This window comes from Jaculus jaculus, chromosome 1 (assembly GCF_020740685.1).
Source record: "Jaculus jaculus isolate mJacJac1 chromosome 1, mJacJac1.mat.Y.cur, whole genome shotgun sequence".
Lineage (NCBI taxonomy): Eukaryota > Metazoa > Chordata > Mammalia > Rodentia > Dipodidae > Jaculus > Jaculus jaculus.
Genome location: NC_059102.1, coordinates 335,750,831 through 335,776,976, shown reverse-complemented (window position 1 = coordinate 335,776,976; position 26,146 = coordinate 335,750,831). Strand labels below are relative to the sequence as shown.

At 50.4% G+C, this 26,146-nt stretch overlaps 1 protein-coding gene across 2 annotated transcripts in view; it reads right to left on the bottom strand.

Annotated features, from left to right (window-relative positions):
• Nucleotides 1–26,146, bottom strand: part of Smyd2 (SET and MYND domain containing 2) — a 55,606-nt gene that overhangs the window by 2,387 nt on the left and 27,073 nt on the right. For both annotated transcript variants that reach the window (XM_045141126.1, XM_045141127.1), the window contains exons 3-10: nucleotides 21,082–21,192; nucleotides 18,512–18,572; nucleotides 17,406–17,530; nucleotides 10,868–10,935; nucleotides 8,045–8,147; nucleotides 5,474–5,584; nucleotides 4,614–4,734; nucleotides 2,778–2,952 (exon numbers count right to left, since the gene is read on the bottom strand). In XM_045141126.1, the coding sequence (XP_044997061.1) occupies nucleotides 2,778–2,952; nucleotides 4,614–4,734; nucleotides 5,474–5,584; nucleotides 8,045–8,147; nucleotides 10,868–10,935; nucleotides 17,406–17,530; nucleotides 18,512–18,572; nucleotides 21,082–21,192 (875 nt within the window). The remainder of the gene's footprint in view (nucleotides 1–2,777; nucleotides 2,953–4,613; nucleotides 4,735–5,473; nucleotides 5,585–8,044; nucleotides 8,148–10,867; nucleotides 10,936–17,405; nucleotides 17,531–18,511; nucleotides 18,573–21,081; nucleotides 21,193–26,146) is intronic.

The following is a 26,146-nucleotide window of genomic DNA, read 5'->3' as shown; positions in this document are numbered from 1 at the left end:
GGTTAGTACTGCCACCATCAGAGATGCTGTCCCCGGTCTGCAGCTGGTGCATTTTAGTAAAGCCACGTCAGAACAGCTGGAGAAATCCCACACAAGTGTACCGAAGCGCAGTGCTCTGCCCAGCCAGGTTCTTCTACTTCAGTTATACTCGGAATAAGACACTGGAAACGTGTCTTCATAAACGTGTGTGTGTGGTATGACCCTCTATGTGTTCAGGGTGCACATGTATGTGCCTGCAGGCGGAGGTCAGAGGACAACCTTGGGGGTTACATCCTCACGTATGCCACCCGCCTCCTTTTCAGACAGGGTCTCTCATTGGCTTGGCACTTACTGATCAGGCCAGTCTGGCTAGCAGTGAGCCCCAGGGTCTGCCTATCTGTGCCTCCCTAGCACTGGGATCCATGGGCACTTGCCTGGTATTTATGTGGGTAATAAGGGTCAAAGTCAAGTCCTTGAGCCAGGTGTGGTGGTGCAAGCTTTTAATCCCAGCACTTGGGAGGCATTGGTAGGAGGATTGCTATGAGTTCAAGGCCAGCCTCAGACTACCAAGTGAACTCCAGGTCAGCCTGGGCCACAGTGAGACCCTACCTTAAGGGGGGGGGGGGAATCAAGTCCTCATGTTTGCAAAGCCATCACTTTACCAAACGAACTGTCTCCTTAGATCCTTGATAACCATATTTTAAGGCAAATACTCCTTGTATGAGTGTGACAGATTTCCCCCCTCTGAAAAACTATGTATTTACTTATGAGAGAGAAAGAGAGCAAATGGACCCAGGGCTTCTTGCCACTGCAAACAAACTCCACACACATGTACCACTCTGTAAGTGGGTACTGGGGAATTAAACCCAAGCTGGCACACATTAAAGGCACAAGTAAAGAGCCTTTAATGGCTAAACCGTCTCCCCAGCCCCATATTTCACCCTAAAACATAAACATATGCACGTACACATATGCACATTTACAGCGTCTGAGGGACCCAGCTTTCTGTACACACTATGAGTTAGTTTAGCAAAATCCTATGCAGAACACCTCCACTCTCTTAGACTCTCTTCCCTCCAGCTCATGCTCCCTCTCTGGTTTGTACTGAAGTCTGTCTAACGGGATCTTGTTTAAGAAAGAGCCACTTCCCAGAGAATGGCTTAGAATGTGTTGTGTCAATGGCTAAGAGGTGCTTGTTACAGGCTAGACTGCTCCACCCTGTTCATCCTGAATGTCTTTCCAGAAGAGTGAACTCTTGGGCAGGAGGTAGCACTGCTTGGAGTAAGTCCTGGGTCCCCCAGCCCCCCACGTGAAGAACCGCTCTCCAGGAAGGGGCAAGTGACCCCCACTCCGGGGCGCTGCCTGCCTGCCTGCCTCCCTCTCCACTTGCAGACCTCACAGAGGAAGGTGTGCATGAGACCAGAAGACTGACTTCCTCGGTCCTCCTGGAGCAGGGAGACTCTGACGGTTCGCAGATTCTCTCCAGGAGCAGGTTTTAAGAGCTGTCTTCCCCAGGGCTCCCCCTGCTGGCTGTCTTAGGCACGGTGGGGCAAGTGGATTTGGTGGAAATTAAGAGCAGACACCAACTTTCCAATTTCATTTTAGAACTGAGGAGGATCTGAGGGCTTCTTAAACTCGTGGGAAGCACTGGCATACTGCTGGGATAGAGGGATTTCAAGGTCTGATGCCCAGTGATCATGACCCAGTTGGTCCACAGCAGAATCCATAAATGCAAGCTGTGCAGGCCTTGGGGAGCCTTGCAGTGACCAGATCCATCCATACAAGGCCTGAGGGGCTGGTCAGAGGCAGATGAAAATGCCATGACTTCTTTCTGTCACTGAAGTCTGATAACCCTCTAGGGTGGGTCATCTCTCTGTGGCTAAGGCATTCCTAGTACTAATTAAAATCCATCTTGGGCTGGAGAGGTGGCCTAGTGGTTAGGGCGCTTGCCTGCAAAGCCAAAGGACCTACATTTGACTCCCCAGGAGTAAGCCAGGTGCACAAGGGAGCACAAGCACCTGGAGTTCGCTTGCAGTGGCTGGAGGCCCTAGTGCACCCATTCTCTCTCTCTCCCTGCCTATTTCTGTATCTCTCTCTCAAATAAAAAAAAATAATAAAGTATCTAAAAATAAAATCAAATCCATCTTATTTTTCTCAAGTCTGGGAAGGAGGCACTGCACACCCATAGCCAACCACAGATCCCAGGGTTGAACCATCTGCGATCTAGGACCACAATGTGGAAAGGCAGAAAAGGATCGTTTGAGTACTGATGGAAAAGCACAGTCCTGAGCTGGAGAGATGCTACACAGTTAATGCGCTTCCCTGCAAAGCCAAAGGATCCGGGTTCAATTCCCCAGGATCCACGTAAAGCCAGATGCACAAGGTGGTACATGCTTCAAGTTTGTTTGCAGTGGCTCAAGCGCTGGCACACCTATCTCTCCCTATTTGCCTTTTTTTTTCTCTCTCTCTCTCTCTTTTAATAAATAAAAACTTTTAAAAAGCAGAGTCCTGAGCACCCCTCCCTCTTACCAAGTCATCAAGAAGGAGTGGGTGGGCCCAGAAGCAAACTGGTGGCTTTAATACTAGCCTGAATGAGCTACTATGGGCACAGACCCCATCAGCCCTGCACAACCTCACTCTGCCTCCCAGGTGTCTCCGTGGGATGGTGAGCGAGCGGACCTGGCTCAGGGCGAGCCGAGAACCTTGATGTGGGGTCAGAGGAGCAACGGCTACCACGGCCCCTCTACACGGTCGGGCTCTACTGTGTGCCGGAGAGTCAAAGCGGCCATGAAGATCACCTGTAGGGCTTAATGATCTTCTGTCCGTAGCGCAGGGCTCCTTCCCAGTCCTGCGTGTACAAGCACACGCCCATGGCCTGGTACATCATATGCAGCATGTACACATTGCTGTCCTCAAACAGAGAGCTCATCTTCTCCTGGCTGAGCTCGCAGATCTCCAGCAGTTCACTAGGGGGTGCTGTGGTGTCAAGGACAGGAGCAGCGGGCATTTTGCTGAGGGGCCCTTCCCAGGCTGGCTTTGGAACCCAGTCTACCCATCCCCTCACGCCCCGGGGACGTACGTTACAGAGGGCCCAGCAAAAGTAAAAGGAATTACAATTTTCTTAAAGAAACAGACTAAGAAAACTCAAAGATCTCACCTGCCATAGTTCGCGTATAGAATTTTAGTCACGGCACACACCTCACACCCTCAGCTGTGAGGTGAACAACGATGGCAGGGATCCCCAGTCCTCAGTGGCATCCCAACCGCACCCCGTCATACATTCTGAACACGGGAAGCTGGGCCTCCAGCCTCTCTAAACATTCTTGGTTTTGCATGGATGTGTGTACATGTGTGTGCGTGCACATGGAGGCCGGAGGTTGGTGCTGAGTGTCTGCCTGGGTTGCTGTCCACTTTGTTCCTTGAGACAAGCCCTCACTGAACCCGGAGCTCACAGACTTAGGTGGACTAGCTGGCCAGCAAGCCCTGGGGACCCGCCTATGTTCACTTCCCCAGCGGTGGACTGTAGGAGCGTACCACCACACCTGGCATTTTACATCAGTGTTGGGGACCGAGATCCAGGTCCTTATGCAGCAAGCACTTTGCCTACTGAGCCATCTCCCCAGCCCTCAAAATTCTTTAAATCAAAACAAAATATCTCAAGGGTCCTGGTGATACAAGCCTAATTATTGCTGCAAGGAGGCTGAGGCACCACGGCTTCAAGTCCCAGGTTTGCCTGGCTGCAGAGGGCTTTGAGGCCAGCCTGTGCAGCTGAGGGAAAACCTGTCTCAAAAAGATACAAGGAGCCGGGCGTGGTAGTGCACATCTTTAATCCCAGCACTCGGGAGGCAGAGGTAGGAGGATCGCCGTGAGTTCGAGGCCACCCTGAGACTATATAGTGAATTCCAGGTCAGCCTGGGCTACAGTGAAACCCTACCTTGAAAAACCAAAATAAATAAATAAATACAAACCCAGGGCTGGAAATACAGATCAATGGCAGAGCACTTGCCCAGCAGTGCAAGGCCCTAGGTTCAGTGACCAGTACTGAAAAAGTAAGAAGGAAGGAAGGAAAAGAGAAGCAAGGGAGGGGAGGGGAGAAGGAAGGGAGAAAGGCAGGGCCTCGGCATAACTCCTCTCATTGGCTTTAAGTTCCACTTCTTGGACCGAAACCCCGTATCCTCTCAGATCCAGGGCAGCAGTGCCACGCACTGTGATAGCACGGGTCCAGCGGTCAGCTGTGCCCCCGCAGCAGTGTTTCTTGGGCAGGTCATGACTGTGTCCTCACACACTAGGGGGCCACAGTCACTATGCTGCCCTGCAGGTGGGCGGAGCTGAGCAAGGCTCGTAACGCTGTGCCCATCCACAGCTGGGAGCCCAAGCACTGGGGGTTTCGGGGACTGTGCGTGTTTCCCACCTCACAGCACTCCTTCCACACGAGCCAAACGGAGCAACAGGACGCTAGAACGCAGAGCCCGACAGCATGCTGCGGGTGGTCAGCTGTCCTCCCACAGGCACCAGGGGTCTTCCTTCATACTCAGAATCTCACACCCATCTTTCACCTACTCTCTCTTCCCAATGTCCCACCACCTCCTGTCAGCGAGCGATAGGATTTCCAGTGGCCCAGCTGTAAAGGATATATTTGTAGTGCTTGGCCCTGCGGAATTCCTCGATGACATTGCGTGCATATCTGACCATGTCCCGGATGGCTTCTGCCTTTGGGGGACTGCTGAGCTTCCGGATCTCCACCTTGGCCTTGTCCTGATGAAGATGTCCACAGTGTGAGGCTGACCTTCCCAGGGAAACCTCTCAGATCATACCTGTAACCTGCCTTTCCAAGGCTACCACGCAAGGGAGGAAATTGGGCACTGGACCTGAAGGAGATTCAATGCTCCATTCCCTTTTTACACAAATAAAAGTGTGAACCGGGCATGGTGGTGTACACCTTTAATCCCAGCTCTCAAGAGGCAGAGGTGGAAGGATCTCCATAAATTTCAGGCCACTCTGAGACTACACAGTGAAGTCCAGGTCAGCCTGAGCTAGAACAAGATCCTACCTCAAAAAGTAAAAGTGTGAATTTTGGACAATCTTCCTTGGGCAGGACCTAAGCATGTGCTTTCAATGGGCCGATGCTGTGTGTTCACTTATCTAGTCAAGACAGAGCACAGCAAACAGGACCAGCTAGCCGCGTCAACCCGTAAGGTGCAGGCGGTGCCGAGGCTGGGAAAACCTTGGGCAGTCTGGGCGTGGTTCTCAGGCACCTTTTCCTTCTCCGCTCTTTGAGCAAATCCTTCTCAAATCTGCACTGTGCTTTCATCAGCAACAGAGAGAACAGAGCCTGGCCTCCCTACACTCCCTCTGCATATCTGCCTTGTGGTCAAAGGGCCGGATATCCATGAGGTGAGGCCTGGGAGCTGGTTCGCAGCAGAGATCCTGGGATCAGTCTGCAGCTTGCACCTTCCCCCAATGGTGAACCGACCTTGTCCTTGGTGATACTGACCTTGTCCTTGGTAGTACACTCCTGGCACTCACAGGTAAAAAAATAGGAGTCTCTTAAGCGATCATTCCTATCTTCTGTTGGGTACAGCAAGTCAATATAGCTCGTAAACACCTAGGGGTTCAAAAGCGCAGAGCTTCAGTCTTCCACAGAAAACTCCATCCCTGACATTCATGACTCGGCAAACCTCTGAGGCAGGATTTCAGGAACAGAGGACAAGGAGGGAACAGCGCAGGCCATGTTATTTAAGGGCTACATTTCTGAAGCTGAGTGATTGTGGAGTAATACCCACCTCCCTGTGGTGGAGTCCCTAGCCCCAGGAACTGAGGGGCTGAAAGGACCCTCACTTCCCAGAGAGCAGGCTGTGGATGTGACCTTGGACTCTGAGCAGTTGCTAGGGCCTCACTGGACAACTCATCATCGAGTGGATCCTGCTGTCTCTGCGAGACTCTGACTTAGGCCACTTTGTTTTCTGACCTGGAACGGCTTTGTCTCCTTGTACACGTCCCTGTGTACCAGGTGTGTGAGGGGAGCATAGTCTGCATTCCTGGTGTGTGTGGGGGAGCATGGACTGTGTATATGCTGCATACCAGGTGTGTAGGGAGTGTGGACTGTGCATATGCTGTGTACCAGGTGTGTAGGGAGTGTGGACTGCGCATATGCTGTGTACCAGGTGTGTACGGGGAGCTGGACTTTGAGACTGTGCATACACTGGTCGGTTTCTCCTTTCTCCTGACCTCGGGTCGACATGGAGCACGAGCTGGGCAAGGCAGCCCTGAGTGGCCCAGAAGGCAGCGCTGGGAAACACAGCCTCCACCCACTCTGCCAGGACCTCACCGAGCACAAGCTCCAATCCTGCTGGCCAAGGAGCCCGGATGCCTCTCCCTCAGGGCTCATCACTTCGCCCAGCCTTGCTCTTACAACAGAACCGGTAACTAAGATTTGGAGCAGAGGGGGAGGCAACTCTTAGACCAGGGCCACTACCTAACTCAGGACGGCGCTGCCCCCTGGTCCCACACCCTCAGGCGCATTTGCCTGAGCAGGAGCTCATGAGGCCGCCAGCTCGTGGGCTCCACCAGGCAGGCTGGGGAAAGTGTAGGGCTAGGTGCAGAAGTAGCCAAGACCTTCCAAACCCAAAAGGTAGAGTTGGACATATCAAGGCTCCTTCTGAGTCCCGAAGAATGGGCTCCATCACTGACTTTTCCACACCAAAGTCACCACAGTTAAGATCTGTAAGAACGCGCCAGCAAAGAGCCCTGCTGCCCTTCCTTCACAATGAGCATGTGGGAGGAGCTGGTCCTAGCAAGGAAAGGAGGGTCCGGCGCAACACACAGAAGGTTCCAGAAGATGGCGACAAAGGCCATCCCAGCAGTACTACTCATGGCTTGAACAATCCCGGAGAGCGGCTCATCTGGAGTCCGCCCACAGCAATGCTGAAGCATTGCTGGCATTCTATCCCATCCCACTAATTGCTTTAACAGAGAGGGGTCAGGGTCATGTGCACAAGCCACTCAGACACCAGAGAGCCTGGCTCCAAACTGGATACTCTCCTCGCATTATACTGAGTAAGGGCAGGAAGGCCAATCTGTATGTGCACTGAGTTTTGGCACCAAGTTCAACTGTGTACCAGTTAAAACTTTCCAAAGAAATCAAAGCATTCATCCTTCAGCTCTGACAATTACATTTAAATTTTTAAATATGTAGACATGCTCATTAAAACAGCATTACAGATTAAGCTGAAATCAAACCTAGAAAATGTGACTGCAGCTTCTAAAACCCACATTTCCTACAAGGAAATTACTTAAGAGCGCAGGGTGTCCACAGAGCACTTCACTGGGCTCATCTGCTCCCTCCACGCGATGTGTCTCGCAGGGTGGTCACCATCTCAGCAGCAGAGGGGGAAAGGGCTTGGTGAGCAGCTGACAGGAATGCAGGAGTCTTAACCTCCCTTTGAAGTTAAGAAAGGAAGCCCCAACTGCCTCTGTGTCCCCAGTCAGGGCCCACACCTGGCCACATGAGTTCCATTCCTGAAGAGAACCATGGCCTGAGTCAGACATGTCCCTTGTCCTTCAGCCACTGATGGACATGTCCCTGGTCCTTCAGCCACTGATGGCTGCCGCTTCTCGTTCAGGTAACAAAACCCTAGGCCTCTGCAGGCAAGAATTCACTGGTCAACTGTTTGAACATGGGAATACAGACTATAAATGTTTGTTAAGAACTTAACTCGAACTTATTTCTTGGTTTTTTTTCTTGACCAAAGAAGGACATGGCACCGCATATCCATCATGGGACTCTAATCCCACTCCCAGATCTGATCACTAACAGGTCCAGATCTGTTCACTCACCCCCAAAGGCCTAACTACAGTAAAGACAGTCTAACCAGGGAGTCACCCCAGCCTACAGAGCCAAGTGAAGTGATATGGGTCTCTCTGCACAGACTTTACGAAAACATGCTCCCTCCTGGGCCCCTCTTTTGGTGACCCAATGAAGTTCATTAGGCCTGCATCCATGAGCAACCCGGCTCTGCCCCAGCAAGTGCTAAGGGACGATTGACGAACTCCTCAGTGCACTTACCTCCTCTCCTGGGTGGATTTCTTGCACGGCTCTGACTTCAGCCACAGTTCCCTTGTAGGTCACAATGACATTGGGACAACAGCTGTGATTCATCAATGCAACACTGTCAATCAGAAGAAAAAACCCAGTTTTCTGAATGGTGTGGGCAGACTGTTGAAATGGTTCACTGCCTGCCTGTTTGATGAGTTAGAGGAACTGGTCTTTGTAAGACTTGAAAAGTATACAGAAGTCACTGGGCCCATTCCAACAGGATGCCCTGTGTGCAGTTATAACATTGTTTTTACAAACTTACAAGAAAACCCAGCTGAGATTTACAAAAAAAACTCATGACTTTATTCAGATTCAGTGCTTCTGCAAGACGGTTCTAGTGTCCTGCCTCATTTATGAGATACTTAAAAAATTTTTTTTGGTCAAATAATGATTAAAAACTTAAAAAAAACCTCTAGCATTTCAAACTTTAACCATACTGACAAGTGAAACTCCCAATTCAAAATGGTGATATCTAAGCTACAAGTGACAACCACACGAATATCCCCCCTGGGTAGACGCAGGACGGCCCCCACCCAGCAGCCACCACAGCAGACAAGCGGGTCGTCCGGTGCGGCCGTCTGTCTGTGTGGCCACGTCTTGCACGTTTTCTCCAGCTGCCTGGGGGAGGGGTGGCTGTGATCCCCTGAGGGTCCCCAGAAACGCCTCAATCTCCTCATCTGGAAAATTGGGACATTGTCACTCCCGCTGCTCAGTGTCTGCTTTTCAGGGATGTGAGGAGGAGTGAGAGACTCGCCCAGGCGAGGTGCTTTGAGCTTTCTGATTATATCAAGGTCAAAGTTCTGAGAACAGAAATTTCTAAACTACAGGGGAAAGTGCTTCATCTCTAGAAATGCCGCCTTTGAAATCACAACACTGATATGATTTCAGCCCAAGGGGATTTTTCCCCCAATTAAAAATGCCCAGAAACTGGGGCTCATGCGCTCGTGGGCACACACATCCATGCGTCGGGCTTCTCGGAGAGCCAGCGTCACCTTCTTGACCCTGTACAGGCCAGGGCCCTTCTCCGGCTGGCCCCACGGGTACAAAGTAAAGGTCTCAGGGACACTGAAGATGTGCCGCCCAGGGGTGGTGTGTCCCCGCGGGGAATGGCCCTCCTCTTGCTCCCACCTGCTCGAGGCCTAAGTGAACTGGGTGGTGGTGTGGACCCAGGACAACAGGATCTTAGTCTTGGGGTCTTGTTCACGAGGGGATATCTCCAGCCTGTGTGGGAGCACAACCAGCTTCCTGATGGGTGATGCTCAGGGCCCCAGGACACCTGCTAAAGCAAAGCACCTCAAAAGCGTCCACCAAAGCAGAGGCAGGACACTAGAACCGTCTTGCAGAAGCACTGAGTCACCTCTTTCTGAGAAGACTTCTGGGTGTCTTTGTACGGATGTGGGGGAGGGGGTCTGTACTTAAGGCAGACAGCCTGCAACCATGTATTTGGGACACTGCACCCTTAGCCACCATGGGAGAGGGTAAGGTCTCAAACTCAGGGCTGGTTTCAGTGCTGAGGTAGTCAAGATGTGCCTTCATGAGGTCCTGTGCCTTTTGTGACCTTTTCCCCAGCTGCTACTCCCAGGATGCACTTCTGTCCTCAGTACAGGAACTTAACCTGCAGTTCCAGTTACCTTGGCCTCAGGGTACTTCTTTGGTGTATGGGTATATGTGTGTGTGCACGAGTGAGAACCACCTCGGGTCTCATCCTCCAGTCTGCTGCCCACCTCTTGAGACAGGGCCTGTCACTGGCTTGGAGCTCACTGATTGGGCAAGTCTGGCTGGCCGGTGAGCCCCTCAGGTCCGCCTGTCTCGGCCTCCCTGGTGCACGCCAGCGCACAGCATTTCACCTGGGCGCCGGAGGATCTGACTCAGGTGCTCATGCTGATGAGACGGGTTCTTTGCTCTCCAAGCCATCTTCCTGGCCCACTGTGACAGCCACTCAGGAGACATGGGCTTATACCTGTTCTTTTCCTTCTGACCCCGCTGATGCCCAGAGCCCAGTGGAAGCAGGCACACCCAGAGCCCGACTAGTAGCATGGGCAGTGAGGTGGGCACGGCATTTCTCAGGTGCCTCAACAGAACCCCAAAGGTCCTGGAAGAACGCACTGGCAGTCTCCCTGTGGAGCAGTATGGGGGTAGGAAAGCTTCCTAGTTCCATCTGTGAGACTGAATCATTCTGGAAATGTCACTGCAGAAGAGACTAGCCTGGCCACCACAGAGCCAGAAAAAAGCTCCACTGGCCAGTTGGCTAGCCTTCTGGGAACTAGTGGAATATTCTTGAAGTGGGAAGACAAATCTGAGTGTCCTTTGAACTTTTTCTGTGGTTCACGATCACCACTACTTAGCTTATTCTCCCTTCAACCTGTGCTGGTTTTATACTGGAATATTCCAAAAAGGGTCGCTAGAAAAGATACTTGTGTATTCTGTACCCAAACCCTTGGTCAGCAATTAATGTCTCACTCTCAGCATCAGAACCCCAAAGAATTCAAGACCCACAGACCTGCAGAAGGCAGCATTCCCAGCAGGGTGCAGACTGCCCCTTCTATACACGCTATCAAACATGCTTTAATAACAGCTCTCTGCCTAGCAGGACGTCACCACCGCCGATCTATTAACTACTACCTTTGGATCCTTAAGTGCCGGGGAAATATTTTGAAACGTGGCAGATTAAAAAGCTGTCTTAATTCACTTGGAGTTTCATGTTTGCCACATGCAGTTAGGAAGGTTATGTAAAAAAATCAAATTAGCGTTAAATAAGTACACAGACAAGAAACGAAGTCAGACTCAACCTACTCAGGAAATATGGCAGATCCCAGATGAGAAAGCTCTTCATCTTCAATGGTGAAGCCGTTACAGTTCACCTGCAGCGAGGAGACAAAGAGAGAGCAGCTGGCGAGGATCGCTCCTGCGGTTTCCACCCGCTCCCGGTTACGTTAACCAGGACGTTCTCAGTTGCTGGTTTGGAAACTTTCTTGTGGCCATGGCATCCTCTGCTCAAGCACAATTATTCGCCCGTCCCACGTGTCAACGGTGAGCAGAGCGCCTGTCCTCAGGCGGCCTGGGCACCCAGGGCAGGCAGGCGCGGGGACCGGGAGCCCAGAGCGGCTCCTGGAGCTCAGCGTGTGCACCCGCGGGGTCAGCCCACTCGGGCAGGGATGCTTGGCTTCTAGTCCCGAGGAGGTCACAGGTTTTCTGTGTGTGGAATCTGGGTGCCATCTCTGAGGCGTCTGCCCTTGAAAAAAGGAACTACATCACCCAATATCTATCTCAGCAGGTGAGGTGGTAAACATGACAGCCCTTACCCACCTGACGTAATTTATTCCCCTCCTCTGAGAGGTGGAGGGACCACAGGTCTGGAACTGGGGCCTGGCCTTTCGTGTTTCGGCCAGGTCAAACCCTGGCCACCTTCTCATGTGTGGAAAGAACTACTGCATTAAAATCACCAAGGGCAGAGCGGAGGAGACGGCTCGGCGGGCAAAGTGGCGCGAGGACCCGAGTTTGACCCCAGCACTCAGGCAAAAGCCAGCCAGCGCCATGCCTGCCTGTGGCCCGCTGGGAAGGCGCAGGCAGGGATCCCCGGGTCTCGCTAACCAGCCAGTTTAGCCGAACCTATTAGCTCTGGGGTCCCTGGGAAGTCTTGTCTCAAAAAAAAAAAAAAAAAGGGTGGTGGGCTGGAGATGGCTCTGCAGTTAAAGGCGCTTGCTTGCAATTCCTTATGGCCCAGGTTTGATTTCCCAGTGCCCATGTAAATCCATACGCACAAAGCGGTGCGTGTATCAGGAGTTTGTTTGCAGTGGCAAGAGGCCCTGGCATGCCCATTCTCTCTGTCTCCCTTCTCTTGCTCTCTGCTTGCAAACAGATAAAAACATTAAAAAAGCTATATGATGGAGAATGGAATTTCAAAGGGGAAAGTGTCGGGAGGGGGGAAGGGAATTACCATGGGATTTTTTTTTATAATCATGGAAAATGTTAATAAAAATTAAAAATTTTTTTTTAAAAAAAGCCTGGTGTGGTGGTGCATGCCTTTAATCCCAGCACTTTGGAGGCAGAGGTAGGAGGACCACCATGAGTTCAAGGCTACCCTGAGAATACAGTGAATTCCAGGTTAGCCTGGGCTAGAAACAAAACAAAACATTAAAAAAAAGTAACAGTAAGGTGGTGAGCAACTGAGGAAGACACCCACTGCTGCCCTCTGGCCTCCACAGACAGGCACGTACACACTCGTATACATAAACATGAACATATATACCACATGCACAAATAAAATGATAGAATTAAATAAATAAATAAAATCAAAATACCAGCTCTCACCACTCGAACTCAGGCTGAAAATGAGAACCATGGGTGCTGATCCCTGCATCCTTGCAAATCCAGTCTCCCCACAGGCATTTAGTTCCAGGACTAATGTGCAGAGCGCTGTGCACACAAAGATAAGTCAGAACAAAATTTACAGCCGGGCGTGGTGGCGCACACCTTTAATGCCAGTACTCGGGAGGCAGAGGTAGGAGGATCGCTGTAAATTCGAAGCCAGGTCAGCCTGGGCCAGAGTGAGACTCTACCTCGAAAAAAACCCTGGGCTTTTCTAAGGCTATCTGGCATCCTGGGAGAAAATTAAGAAGGCAGAAAGTGTTCTTCCTAAGAACCTACAAGCTGAGAGATGGATGGGACTCAGTCTTTCTAGAAGTTGCTTCTGAGGTCAGAGAGGATCTGGTGGACAGTCACAAAGTCAGTCAGTGGTGAAGGCGGGTGACCGCACGTCCTCTAAGGAGTGTATGCTGACTGACTCTGCCCCACTCCATCCCACCCCTGGAGACAGGGCACAGTCACCGCTTGGCCAGCAGACAGTCGTTGTGAGAGGAGCCTCGCCAAGTACCTCCTGTAGCCAGACAGTGCTGGGCGCCTCCTATCAACTACCTCATGAACCCACACCGTCACATTCGCACGAATGTAACAACCTGTCCTCCAGATGTGGACGCTGGGGTGAGGGGTCAAGGGTGTGTGAGAGTTGAGGGGCAGAACAGGGGTCAGAATTCAAACAAGAGACAGGAGAGACTGCCTTCATCACACTAGACTGCTTCTTTCTGATGTATGTATACATGTGGTATGCACGGAGGTGTATGCCTGTTCACACAGGTGTGCAGGTGCACGTGTGTGTCTGAAGGCCAGAGGTCGAAGGTTGAGTGTGCCTCCGTTGCTTTCCACATAATGACTGAAGTAGGCTCTCTCACGTGAGTCCAAAGCTCATGGATCTGGCCAGTCTAGCTAGCCTCCAGGCCTGCCCCTCTCCACCTCCCGAGTGCTGGGACTACGGCTGGCTGCCACACCTGCACGGCACTTTCACGGGGCTGGGGGTCCACACACAGGGTCCCATGCTTGCACAAGCACTTCACCCCTGAGCCATCTCCCCACACCTGACCATCTGTCTTCTCGTGTGGGCATCTAGTTGTGAATATGGTCACTTCACATAAAGTTTATATGGTTATTTAACAAGTCATGAAAATCTTGGTCACCTTGAAGCTAGAGCTGTGACAGTAGGTTTTACTCTCAGAGGGAGAATGAGGAAGGGAAGGAGGAGGATGAAGAAGGGAAGGGAGAGGAAAGGGACAGAATGGAAGAGAAGAATGGGAAGTAAACAACCCCAGGAGCTCCGTGTTTCTAAGTAGAAGACTGCACACAGGTTTTTTTGTTTTGTTTTTGGCCAACTCCAAACCTCCTGACCGCGTGTATCGCGGGTACCTGAGCGATGCTACCATGTCAGTTAGGTAGGGTAAATTAGGATCTCATGTGTGCAACAAGACTTGTGAGCACAAGAACTCTGCGCCTGCATGTGCCGCCAGGTACTAAAGGGTGAGGACGCGCTCGGCTGGGACACGGATGCTTCTGCGATGTCTGCTGTCCACAGAGGCCGCAAACTGAGCGCGTGAGAGAATTTATCCAGTTACCAGGACAGTAATAGGGACCAAGAGCTCCCAACCCCCTTGAGGACTGGGGTCTCACCCGTGGCTCTGCAGTCCCTATACTGCAATGAGTCAAGCTGGATCAGCTTATGACTACAAATTCCTTCAGGCCAGGCTCTGCGTCCCCTCCCTCTGTCCCCTCCCCGCGGAGGAGTGTGCATGTTTCTTCATAAGCGGAGCTCCTACCAGCGCAGGTGCCGTTCCTGTTCGCTCAGGCGGCGGTGATGGCGTTTAAGCCCAACTGCACAGCAAATCTGCCAGCTTCCCTCCCTCTGCACTATCCCCGAGAAGAGAAGACGAGCTTGCGCATTAAGAAAGAGGCGCGGCCACGGTCCTCCTCTTTCAAGTCAAATCAGGTGTGAAGCTATTCTCACAATTAGCGTTTAAAGGAGATGGAGGCTGCATACCAAAATTACACTTCCCAACCATGCTTAGGTTCCCAGAGATTAAGATGCCTCACCACCGCCCAGGGGTGCTGTCAACCCTCAGCTGCCACTGCTGCTGAGCTGGGCGTTAGCCAGCAAGAGCCTCTGGGCCGGGCGGCAAGGCAGGGAGGCGGGAGCAGGCACACGCTGGGGCTGAGGCCGGGCCGGTCAGTGTTCACTGGGGATCTTGAATGCTCCTTCTTTTACTCTCACATGAAAGGAATGATGTGTGGGCGTGCACGTGCATTCTTACCATGATTTCTTCAATATAAAGCCCATATGTACATGCAAGTGCATACACATATGTGCATGCGTGTATGTGTGTGTGCATGTGTGTGTGTGTGTTTCTGAGGCACAAATGTCGTAGAAACAAGATTTTCTAAGTCCACATTGCGAAGACTTGAACTCGTGGCCCCTGTGCACACACGGGCGCTCGTGAGCCCACGTGCGCTGGCCCGCCGTGAGCACAGCCCCGTCTCTCCCGTCACTCTGCTGCCTCAACCATGTCTCGTCCACTTTTTCAAAACATTTAAGTCACTTCTTTACTTTTCCCCCTCACCTAAGCCAGCACCTTTGATGCTTATGAAAGTGTGGTTTACAAAAAACAAAAACCTCAGGATGAGAATAAAGCTGCAGGTAATTTGTTACTCCTACCTGAATATTCATAACTTGGATGCCTTTTTACAAGGAACCACTTTCCCCCAATTACCTGTCATACGCACCATCTTCAGAAGCATTAACTCTACGAAAGGGTTCAGTGAATTTCCTGACCCGGGGAGATGGAGGCACAGGCTCCTCAAGCATGAGTGTCTGCGTTTGGAGCCCCAGCACCACAGAGAAGTGGGGTGCTCTGGGAAGCATGTCTGCAAATCCTCCCCACAGAGCGAAAGGAGGCAGAGGTGGAATTTCCCGGGAGCTCAGGGTCAGCCGGCCTGGCAAAGAAGAAGTGAGCGCCAATAGGAAGGAGCTCTGCCTCGAGCAAGAGGGATGGTGAGGACCCGCACCAGAATCTGTCCTTGGCCTTTCCCTCACATGCTGGGGTACGCCTGCACCCACACTCACACACATCAACACACACACACACGCGCGCGCGCCCACACACATCACACATACATACAATGGAAAAGCCAAAGGAAAAAGTTCACTGAACTTCCAGACAGGGCTCCACTGAGTCTGGAGTTGAAAACGGTGAGGATCACCTCTTCCCTTACATCTCCCTTACGTGTAAACTTTACAGTGTGTGATTTTTGCCTTTTTTCTTCTAGTATTTTTTTGAATTACTTATTCATTTGTAAGCAGAGAGAAACAAAGAATCGGTGTGCCAGCACCTCCAGCCACCACAAGCAAATTCCAGACGCATGTGTCACTACGTATATCTGGCTTTATGTGGGTACCGGGGAACTGAACCAGGGCCGTTAGACTTTGCAAGCAAGTGCCTTAGCCACTGAACCATCTCTCCAGCCCTCTTTTGTTTTTGTTTTTTTTGTTTTTTTTTTGTTTTGGTTTTTGGTTTTCCGAAATAGGGTCTCACTCTAGCCCAGGCTGACCTGGAATTCACTATGTAGTCTCAGGGTGGCCTTGAACTCTCGGTGATCCTCCTACCTCTGCCTCCCAAGTGCTAGGATTAAAGGCATGTACCACCCACCATGCATGGCTACCTTCTAGTATTTTTAAGTGATACATGTTTATTGTAAAACCTCATCAAATAACTCAGTGAAAACAACAACAACAAATTTCCACAACTCAGAAGGCCACCAACTATGAACTCTCATGTAATCTTTGGGCATGCATGTGTACTTTTATAGTACACAACTTTTCATTCTACTTTACCTGGAATGTTATATCAACATTTCCCCACATCTTTGAAACATAACTGCCAGACATGGTGGCACATGTCTCAGAAGGTTTAGGCAAGTTCAAGCCAGACTGGGCTACACAGCCAGACCTTGTATGTTAACCTTCCATAAAGGGGCTATGCCACTATTTAATCAAATACCTACTGCTGGCCACTCACTGCAGTGTGTCCTTCCTCCCTCCCCTCCCTCCCTTCATCTCCCCTCTCTTCTCTCCATCTCTCTCCTTCCTTTCCTTGACTTTAAGCAGAACCCTACAATAAGCATCTGGCATGCTACTTTCTGTTCAAGATCTCTGATTGCTTCCGTGGGATAGCTTCCTGACATGAACGGAGTCAGAGCCCCACAGGAGACGTGCACTCTAGTCTAGGACGGCAGTGCGTGCGCACTCCAGGCTTTCTCACATACTAAGAGGCGGGTCCTGGCAGGGAACGACGCTATCTGCCCAAGTGAGCAGCCTCCAGCCTCCCCTCTCTGGGAAAGTCACCTTTAAGCAGTCAAGCAGCTTTGAGAGCAAAAGGCAAGACCATGTGGGGATGGAGGCCAGGAACCCTAGGCCTGACCCCTGCGTGAGGGCCACGGCACCCATCTTTCTCTCTCCTAGCAGGACTCATGCGCAGCTCTTCCAGAAGCCTAGCATCTGGCTTTCTAAGCATTTCCAAGATGCTTTTGTTTATAGGTCTCTAAGTCTATTACACTAAACTTTAGAAAAGCTATGCTTCTGGAGGATTCCTAAGCAAGGATTAGGACTGACCCTTGCACCTGGGCCTGGGTGTTTTCTGTCTCTCCTCACTGCCAGGCAGGGCCTCCTCTCGGGATTTCTGAATGTTCTTTGCTTTGTGGTCACTGTACAGAAGGAAGGGCGTCACCTGTCAGCATGCAGAGTTTAGAGAGGAAAGGAGAAACTGAGGTGAGAACTTCATGTCACTGTTGCTGGCAAAGACTTCGGCGTGTGAAGCAACCAGGGCACTGGGAACTCGTGGTTCTCACGAGCTCTCTCTGAAACTGAGGTGAAGGCCCCAGTGATACCAGACCAGGTGGGACCTTCATCTCCTCCGGTTACCCGGAAAGGGTGTGGAGACACAGGCCTCCTTACCTGGGCAAAGAGCACCACCAGGTTGCTGTGGTCAGGGAATTCGAGGTGCTTGGAGTAGAACTGGTGAAGGGCAGCAATGTCACTCTGAATCAGTGCCTTCTTCTCGTTATCCAACTTGTCCAGATCTGTGAAGGAAAGCGCCATGACCCACCCTGGAGAAAACCCCAGGTCCTGGGAAGACAGCACTCAGTGGGTAAGATCGCTTGCTGTGCAAACATGAAGAACAGAGTTTGATCCCTAGGACTCATATAAAAATCTGGGTGTGACCAACCATGCCTGTAACCTTAGCATTGTAGGGGATGGAGACAGGAGGACCATTGGGACTTACTGGATGGCCAGCCTGATGGAAAAAAATGACAGGTCCAGATCAGTGTGAGGTTGTCTCAAGGAAAGAAAGCAATATCCTCCTCTGTGCTCCACATGCATGTGCACTGGGCACGTGCACCTACACACATACATGTGCATATAACACACACACAGAGAGAGAGAGAGAGAGAGAGAGAGAAGCCTGGGTTCTTCCTACAATAAACAGTTGGGGACCCATCTGGTTGAGCACCTAGGAAATGTTTCCCCATGACTTGGTCTATCTGACAAACTCTAGGGGAGAACAGAAGTCACTTGGGACATGAAATCTCAACTGACCCTTGGCAGTGAGGTCAGGCCATGACTGAGACTTAGCCTTGGTGCAGTCAAAAAAGTCCCTTACTTGGCCCTGGAACCTGTGTCACAGCCAAACAAGTAGACGGTCCTGATTTAATGCCTTTCAGTGCAGACATCAGCTGTTTCTGGGACTGCAATTCAGCAAAGATCTGAAGACATCGAGTATGCCAGGACAGGCAGCAGGTGATGGCTCAGGATATCATGGTTTAATCTTGTGATCTACCTCCCTTAATTATTTCCTAATAAACCTGTCATCTTGGGAGGAAAAGAACATTAAATATATTTTTCAAAGTAGCACACAAGTTAAAAAAAAAAAAAACAACTAACAATTAAAAAATTACCATCCCTACTAAGTGGACAAATTGTCCCTTTCTGCCCTAAATCCTGCCTGATCCTCATTAAATCTGTGGTTAAAATAACAGCACATGCATCACAGAAAGACTTACGTGACTCAAACTCCGCCACAGCTAACAGCCTCTCTGAAGGTGTTCTCTCCGGATGGATTTTCTGGAGATGGGGGGAGAAACCACACAGAGACATTAACCCCCATGCCTAACACAACCCTTTCCTTCACATCGAGTGGAGAACAAGGGACGAATGAGCCCCAGAGAAGGTAAGAAGCTACCAAGGAGCCTGCGCTGGGTTCTCAGTGTCCAATGTCCAAGTCCAAAGAGCCGATTTTAAAAGCTTTGAAAATGCCCATCGGGTCTGTTATGTTTCTAACGCCCTGTCCTACTAAGCACACAGTAGGTCAGAAATGCTTGTTACGGGAAAGAAGAGGGCCAGACAACAACTTTTTAGGGCCCTGACTTAAAAGAGCCAAGTCTACAGACAAACCAGCCTATTTATCATTTCTCCTTGTAAAAAGGAACAAAATCAAACCCCCATCCATTTTACACTTTCTTTAAGCATAGGCTAAAATGATCTCAAATTCCGTGTTTCAAAAAGAACAGTTTCTGTTGTATCCGTGAGCCCAGATTCACTTGAAACGTGTAGCTGGCTTTGTTCTAGACACCCTAAGAGGAGCTAACAATAGTAAACCCACTAGGCTTTGAGAACATGAATAAACTTGGTGTTGACAAGAGTTCAAAGGCAGTGCTCAGGAGCTGGCCCCAGGCCTGGTCTTTGTAATCTGGCTATTCAATTTGGGGATACAGGTGGTAGACAGGGCGCGCTCACCTCCCTAGTTAACATGTTAAGCTTCCCCTAGGTAGTAGGGTAGCCTATCTCCCTGGGTCCTTTGCAAGCTCCTAGAATACAAATGGTCTGGCTTTTTTAATCACCCAGTCCTATAGAGATGAAGAGACAGGTAACTTTTCATTTAATAGTCGATTAGCAGTCGTAATTATAATAAGAACTGAACGATCATCACAGCTCTCAGAATGCTCCCCGGGGGGTCAGACATCTCTGTGGTGCTTGCCCACAGCAGACATCTTCCATTCACAGGACGCACTTCTGCAAGATGAATGAATCACCTTGCTCGGGATGTCTCTCGTTCAGGACAGCACACGAGCTCCTTCAGAGTTCTTCATGCACCGCTGTCCACAGCACCAGTAAGGCACAGGGAAGGAAGAGCCAGGAGAAGGTTCTCGCAGGTGTGCATGAGGCTACAACCCAATGGCCCATTCACCCTGGCACCTTACCAGTCATACTGCTTCCCCGTGCCCACTCTTTTTCTCAACAACTCTACAAATGTCCACATAGCTGTTCCTAGGGATCCAAATTGTCCTTTTCTGGGTCTCACTGTGTGGGCAAGCCCTGCTCTGCTCACTCTGAGCCAGCGTCTCACTTTCAGCAGCACCTGACCCCAGCGGAACACTGTGGGATGATGACCTCAAAGTTCCGGAATGTCCTACTTCGGTTTACACACTCAGGATCCTAAATTTGGCCTGAGGACAGACACATGGTAACTATCACAATCACATTCACCTTAAACTGAAAAACTAAAATAAAAATGAATAAGGCGAGGGCTGGAGAGATGGCTTAGCGGTTAAGCGCTTGCCTGTGAAGCCTAAGGACCCCGGTTCGAGGCTCAGTTCCCCAGGTCCCACGTTAGCCAGATGCACAAGGGGGCGCACGCGTCTGGAGTTCGTTCGCAGTGGCTGGAGGCCCTGGCGCGCCCATTCTCTCTCTCTCTCTCTCTCTCTCTCTCTCTCTCTGCCTTTCTCTCTGTGTCTGTCTCTCTCAAATAGATAAATTTAAAAAATTAAAAAAAAATGAACAAGACGAATTAGGAGTGGGTGCCGGCAGTGCTGACAGGTATATATTCAGCAGCCAAATGCATGAGGTTTTGGCTGCTTTACAGCCCAGAAGCCCAACCGCTGCACTGACAGACAGGAGGTGCCCCGGCGCGTGCTCCCCAGGCTCCCCTAAGCTCCTAAGGACAAGCCCTCTGCAGTCTTTCTATCCTTTTCTGAGTCTGGCCCTTCAGGGACGAGGTGTGCGCGTCTCGAGCTCAGGAGAGTCTTGTGCTTCTGCCAGGGAAAGCGTCAGGACACCCACTCCCGCCTCGACGGTCTCCTTCCACCCCGACACCTGTTTCCACCTTCCCACTCCCTCTTCTCTGCACATGCCACCGTCCTCTTTGTGCCCCAAGTCCTTGTCACCTCTGCCACATAGCAAGGAAAGAGAGGAACGGGACCTCACTCAGGCAAGGGGACAGTGGCTACGAGTGTCAGGAAGCAGACAGGGAAGCCCCCGAGCTCGCTGCCTGCTCCCCGTGAGGCTCTAGTTATTTTGGGTCAGGTCTTTTTTTTTTTTTTTGCTGTGAAACCACGATCATGATTCTCTGTATAAAACAATACGAACAGGAGCTCTGATTTAACAGCCATGGCTATGTTTCTGGTCTGGGATAAGCAATATCCTAAATGCATAAGGCAGAGACCAAGCTCGCTCCCGCAGCGCTGACCCTCCCGTGTGATGGGACAGGAAAGAAGGCTTCGCAGCCCATGAGCTGCCCAGCTCACTCATCTCTCTGATCTTCACAGAATGAAATGAACCTCATCCATCTCCTCACCTGTTTGGCTAGAATCCTTGCTGTTAGCCTGACCGTCTCTGAGGGGTTCCAGTTGTCCCCAAAAACTACCATAGATGAGCACTCCAGCTTGTGCATAGGCCAGTCTTCTTTCTAGGAAGAATTTAAAAAAAAAAAAAAATTGTCAGCCGGGTGTGGTGGTGCACGCCTTTAACCCCAGCACTCGGGAGGCAGAGGAAGGAGGATCTCTATGAGTTTGTGGCCAGCCTGAGACTACATGGTGAATTCCAGGTTGTCCTGGGCTAGACCGAGACGTTACCTCAAAAAAAAAAAAATGTCAACACACAGAGAGAGAGAGACAGACAGACACAGAGAGACAAAGAGAGGTGGGGGGGGGAGGGAGGGAGGAAGCAGAGAAGAATAAAATACAAGAAGAGAGGATGCCATAGCTCCTCTAGCTAAGTCAGGTAAACGTGTTTTATCTTGGACAACACTGGATGCTTACAAAAGCTAGAGAGAACATCCTTCAAGACAAATACCACTGTTTAGTCCTCACTCTGGCATAGACAAGCTGGCTGAAAAGAGAAAATCTACTTTGTGGTGTGTGTGTGTTTATTTTTTTTTGGACAGGGTCTTACACACTATCTCAGGCCTAGAACTCTTTGACAGTCTTCCTAAGTGCGGGAACCACAAGTATGAGCCACCACGGTCAGATGCTTTATAGTTTGTCCTCCCAGCCCTCACCTGCCTGCAGCTCCTGGTCAGTCCAACACCACACACGATGCCCACTCTCTGCATGAGCTGTCAGGCCGCAGGAGGGGTCTGGGCCACTCATGTGCCTGCTCCTCACTGTCCTGTGGCTCTAGTCTCCCATCAGGACAAGCCACCAAAGGTGATTTCAGGGCTATGGACAACCTGTACAGGTGATTTTTTTTTAAAATTTTTGTTTATTTATTTGAGAGCGACAGACACAGAGAGAAAGACAGATAGAGGGAGAGAGAGAGAATGGGCGCGCCAGGGCCTCCAGCCTCTGCAAACGAACTCCAGATGCGTGCGCCCCCTTGTGCATCTGGCTAACGTGGGACCTGGGGAACCGAGCCTCGAACCAGGGTCCTTAGGCTTCACAGGCAAGCGCTTAACCGCTAAGCCATCTCTCCAGCCCTACAGGCGATATTTTTAAAATGTACAAATGAGGACTGGTCAAGGGCCATAGAGAATCTGGCGCAGGCACCAGATTTTTCAGATTAGGAAACTGGATTAGCAAATTTGTATTCCTTCTTGTCACACCTTGAAGCTTCCAAGCCAGGTGGGGAGGTAAAGGGTGTGCCGTCATCACCAGAGTGGAGATGTTTTCCATGGAGATGGGGAGGTGGAGGGAAAAGAAGGAATTGAGGGTGCAGTAAACGGTGGCTGACACCATCACTGACTCTCACTTGAAAAGGAAGAAACGATCATGGTGGCTGGCGGCACGGTGAGGCGAGGGGCGGCTCCTACCGAACGGAAAGTGACAATGACCGAGGCAGGACTGGGGGCCGTTCACAGGGCTGAGGACGGGGAGCTCGGGGAGTACAAGAACGCATCCGCATGCTGACGGGAGCACTCAGACACTCGCTTGCACGATGCAGGTGGGTGGGGCTGGTTCCGCCCTCGCAGCCTCGGCTGAGAAAGTGGCCAGTCCGTTCTCCCAGAGGCCCAGGCCCTGTGCTCCAAGTCTGGTAGTCCCTCATGTCTGCCCTCAGCCACTCTCCCTGCTTCCGTCACCACGACCCGCTTCCAAGTTACAGCCCACAGAGACCCCGCAACAGCGCAACTTGATTCTTAGCTCGGAATCTTTAACTGCTTCATGCAAGAGGCCAATGACCTGCAAATCCACAGGGACGGGCACTCCCCCAACGCCTCCCCAAGGCCACAGCAGTATCTTGCTGTTCCCTGAACACCCCAAGACTAGATCTCGCCTCAAGTCCTGAGCATGACTTGTGGTCCGGGCCCATCTCCCCCAGCTTTCTGCATGGACCCCTCACTCCATCTTTATACACGTATACAGTGTATTTTGATCTTATTCCCCTTAATAGCCCTCTCTTGTCCTGCTTTCCTTCCCACTAATACTCTCGTTTTTTCTATTAACCTCCATCTTACTTTTAGTCCTTCTTTTTTACCCACTTTTACTCAAGTCAGGGTTGACTGCGTGATCACAGATGGAAGGTTATTCACTGTGGAATGGGCAGCTATCAGTGGACACACCACGGATGAACCTGACTCCCTCTCCCGGCAACCTTCAGCTGCCTTTAGCTACTCTGGGAGGTGTGTGGTCTCATGTTTCTTCCCCTGTCAATGGTAACTCAATCTTGTGCAGGAAACCACAGCTGCTGTGTGTCTGAGCACACAGGTCACAACATAATTAGCATTGTCTCAGGGCCTGATGCGCCATTACAATACAAGAACCTCGTCGGCTTTGTCCAGCCACAACCCCAAGACCTACCCCTGAGCTTGACTTACTCGGCCCTCAGTAGAGCTCCAGAGATCCCCTCCCCCAACTCTCCTTCGCTGGATCCCAAGAGGGAATGACATGCTATACCAGGATTGATTTACATGGTACCTGGCACCACCCCTGGGGGCTCAAGTTCAGTACCAAAATGCTCTGTGGAGTTAAATAACACTGTGCCCAATATAACCAAGAGCAAGACGAAGAAGAAACGACAAGATATACCCAAGGGAGCAGGAGACCTGTTTTTTTGCCAGGGTCTGAAATGAGAGCACAGGGATGAGGCAATGAGGTGGAGACAGGGGGCCAGCTCCACACAGCCAGGTGGCTCCCTCCTGGCCAGGGTGGCCACAGAGCACAGAGAAAGAAACAGAAGGCCCAGTATGGCTAAGGGAGCTGGGGGCCACCCACTGGGACAGAGGGGCAAGAGTTCGCTGTGGCCTTGGAATGGAGAACCCCAGCCTAAGACCACCTCAGCCCCAGCAGGAATTCTGGGTGGTCTGCTGAGTCCTGGGTGGTGCTTTGGTGTTAATGACAACGAACTGGGGGAAAGAAGCTTCAACATTTATTATAACTAACTTATCGATAACTTATTTATCCACAGACATACAATGTCAATACAACAATACGACGTGACTGCCTTCAAAGGGAAGGGATGCTCACTGCTAGGACCCTCACGCAGAGGAAAACAAGGACCACTGGTCTGGGCCTCTCAGGAGACGCACATTCTCACCCACTCTGCAGCCCAGCTGCTCTGTGATGCCACACAGGCCACTTAATCCCCGTGCGCCTGTCTCTGGGGCTGTAAATAACATGATCCCTGAGTCACTTAACAGGTTCAGAAGTACGGTTTTACACCTCCCAGCAGTGATAATCAGGCTCAATGCATGAGGACTAGCAAACCACATCTTCAGGCTGGAAGTCCGGCATTCATGCACACAGACAGGGTCCCGGGGAGACGAGATAGCCCATGCCAGCCTGGCACATGGCCCGATCTCCGCTAGCACTGTGAGTGTTCATTTCTGGGCTCACTCAGTCATTTAACCAGCATCGCACTGACCCAGAGGGAGGGCTAGGAGGGTGAAGTTGTTGCCTCCACTGGGTTTATGAGCATGTCATAGAAGCACAAGGCGAGAGCAAGGCAGTGGGAATGGAGAGCTTTCACCATAATAATAATATTCACTTTCACCTTAGAAAGCGGTGTCCGGGCACGGTGGCGCATGCCTTTAACCCCAGCACTCAGAAGGCAGAGGTAGGAGGATCATCATGAGTTCGAGGCCACCCTGAGACTACATAGTGAATTCCTTCCAGGTCAGCCTGGACTAGAGTGAGACTTTACTGCGAAAACCAAAAAAAAAAAAAAAAAAAAGAAAGAAAGTGAGTTAAGATGTGAATTAAGGAAGAATGACAGAGATGAACCATTGTTTTAAAATATTTTATTTATTTATTTTCAAGCAGAGGTAGAGAGAGACATAGAGAATGGACACAACTGGGCCGTTAGCCACCGCAAACAAACTCCAGACACATGGTTCCACTTTATGCAACTGGCTTTATGTGGATCCTGGGAACTCAAACCTGGTTTGTTTGGTTTTGCAGGCAAGCATCTTAACTGCTGAGCTATCTCTCCAGCCCTTGTTCAGTTTTAATACCAAAAAAAACCCCCAAAAAACACTTTTTTTTTTGCAAGGAGAGAAAGCATTGGTAGAAATATAAGACTAGTTTTGAGCTGTTTTTTGTTTTTCTTTTGCAATGCTAGGGTCAAACCCAAGGTCAGGCACATGTTTAGGTATGTGCTCTCCCACTAAGACCCGCCCAAGCCTTATTCTGATGGCACTTGGTACATTTTATTCTATCGCAGAGAAGAGATGGTCCTCAAACACGCTGGGCAAAAAAAAAAAAGTAACAATTTTGTTTTAATTTTTAATACTGGCAGTTTTGTTGAATACAGTGATTTTACAGCTGCTTATATGCCTTTTAATTTGTTTCAATTTTTCTAAAGAGCTCTTAAAAAAAAACTATTCTTTTTCTCAAAATTCAAGCTAATATGGTTGCCCTGATTGCAATCCTTATAAAATTGTATAAGAGCGCCGTTTTGCACAGAAAGGGTTGTGAGACACTCAGGCCAGCAGACATGCCTAGTGGCTTTCTCCAGGTTAGGGCTGGGGCGCTCACCGTGCTCAGGATGGGCACCTCCTAATTTTACACGACACGCACGTTGTTGGTACAAGAAACCTAAGCCATCAAATCTATGTAAAATTAAGAGGTGGTTGGTTGTTTTTAGTATTTTTTTGTTTTATTTTAATTAATGGCTCTTTTTAAACTTCTAGTTCATTTTCAGCCAAGATAATAAGGGTTGAGCATGACTTTCATTTTTGTACATGGACAAAAATGCTTCTAGAGGATTCGAAGGCTGTACAATTGTTTGTAGCGCACCTGTATTTCCAGCTCTGGACAAAAGGACAGGTTACTGTGGTATCCCGTTTTCTGCTCAATGAAGCACACTCCGCCTTCCTGAAGAGGAAACCTGGAGTCTTGCCATGCAGCTAGCTCCCTTTCTTTCTTCTTTCTTTAAAATGTTTTAAGTATATTTTTAATTTATTTATTAGAGAGAGAATGGGTGCTCTA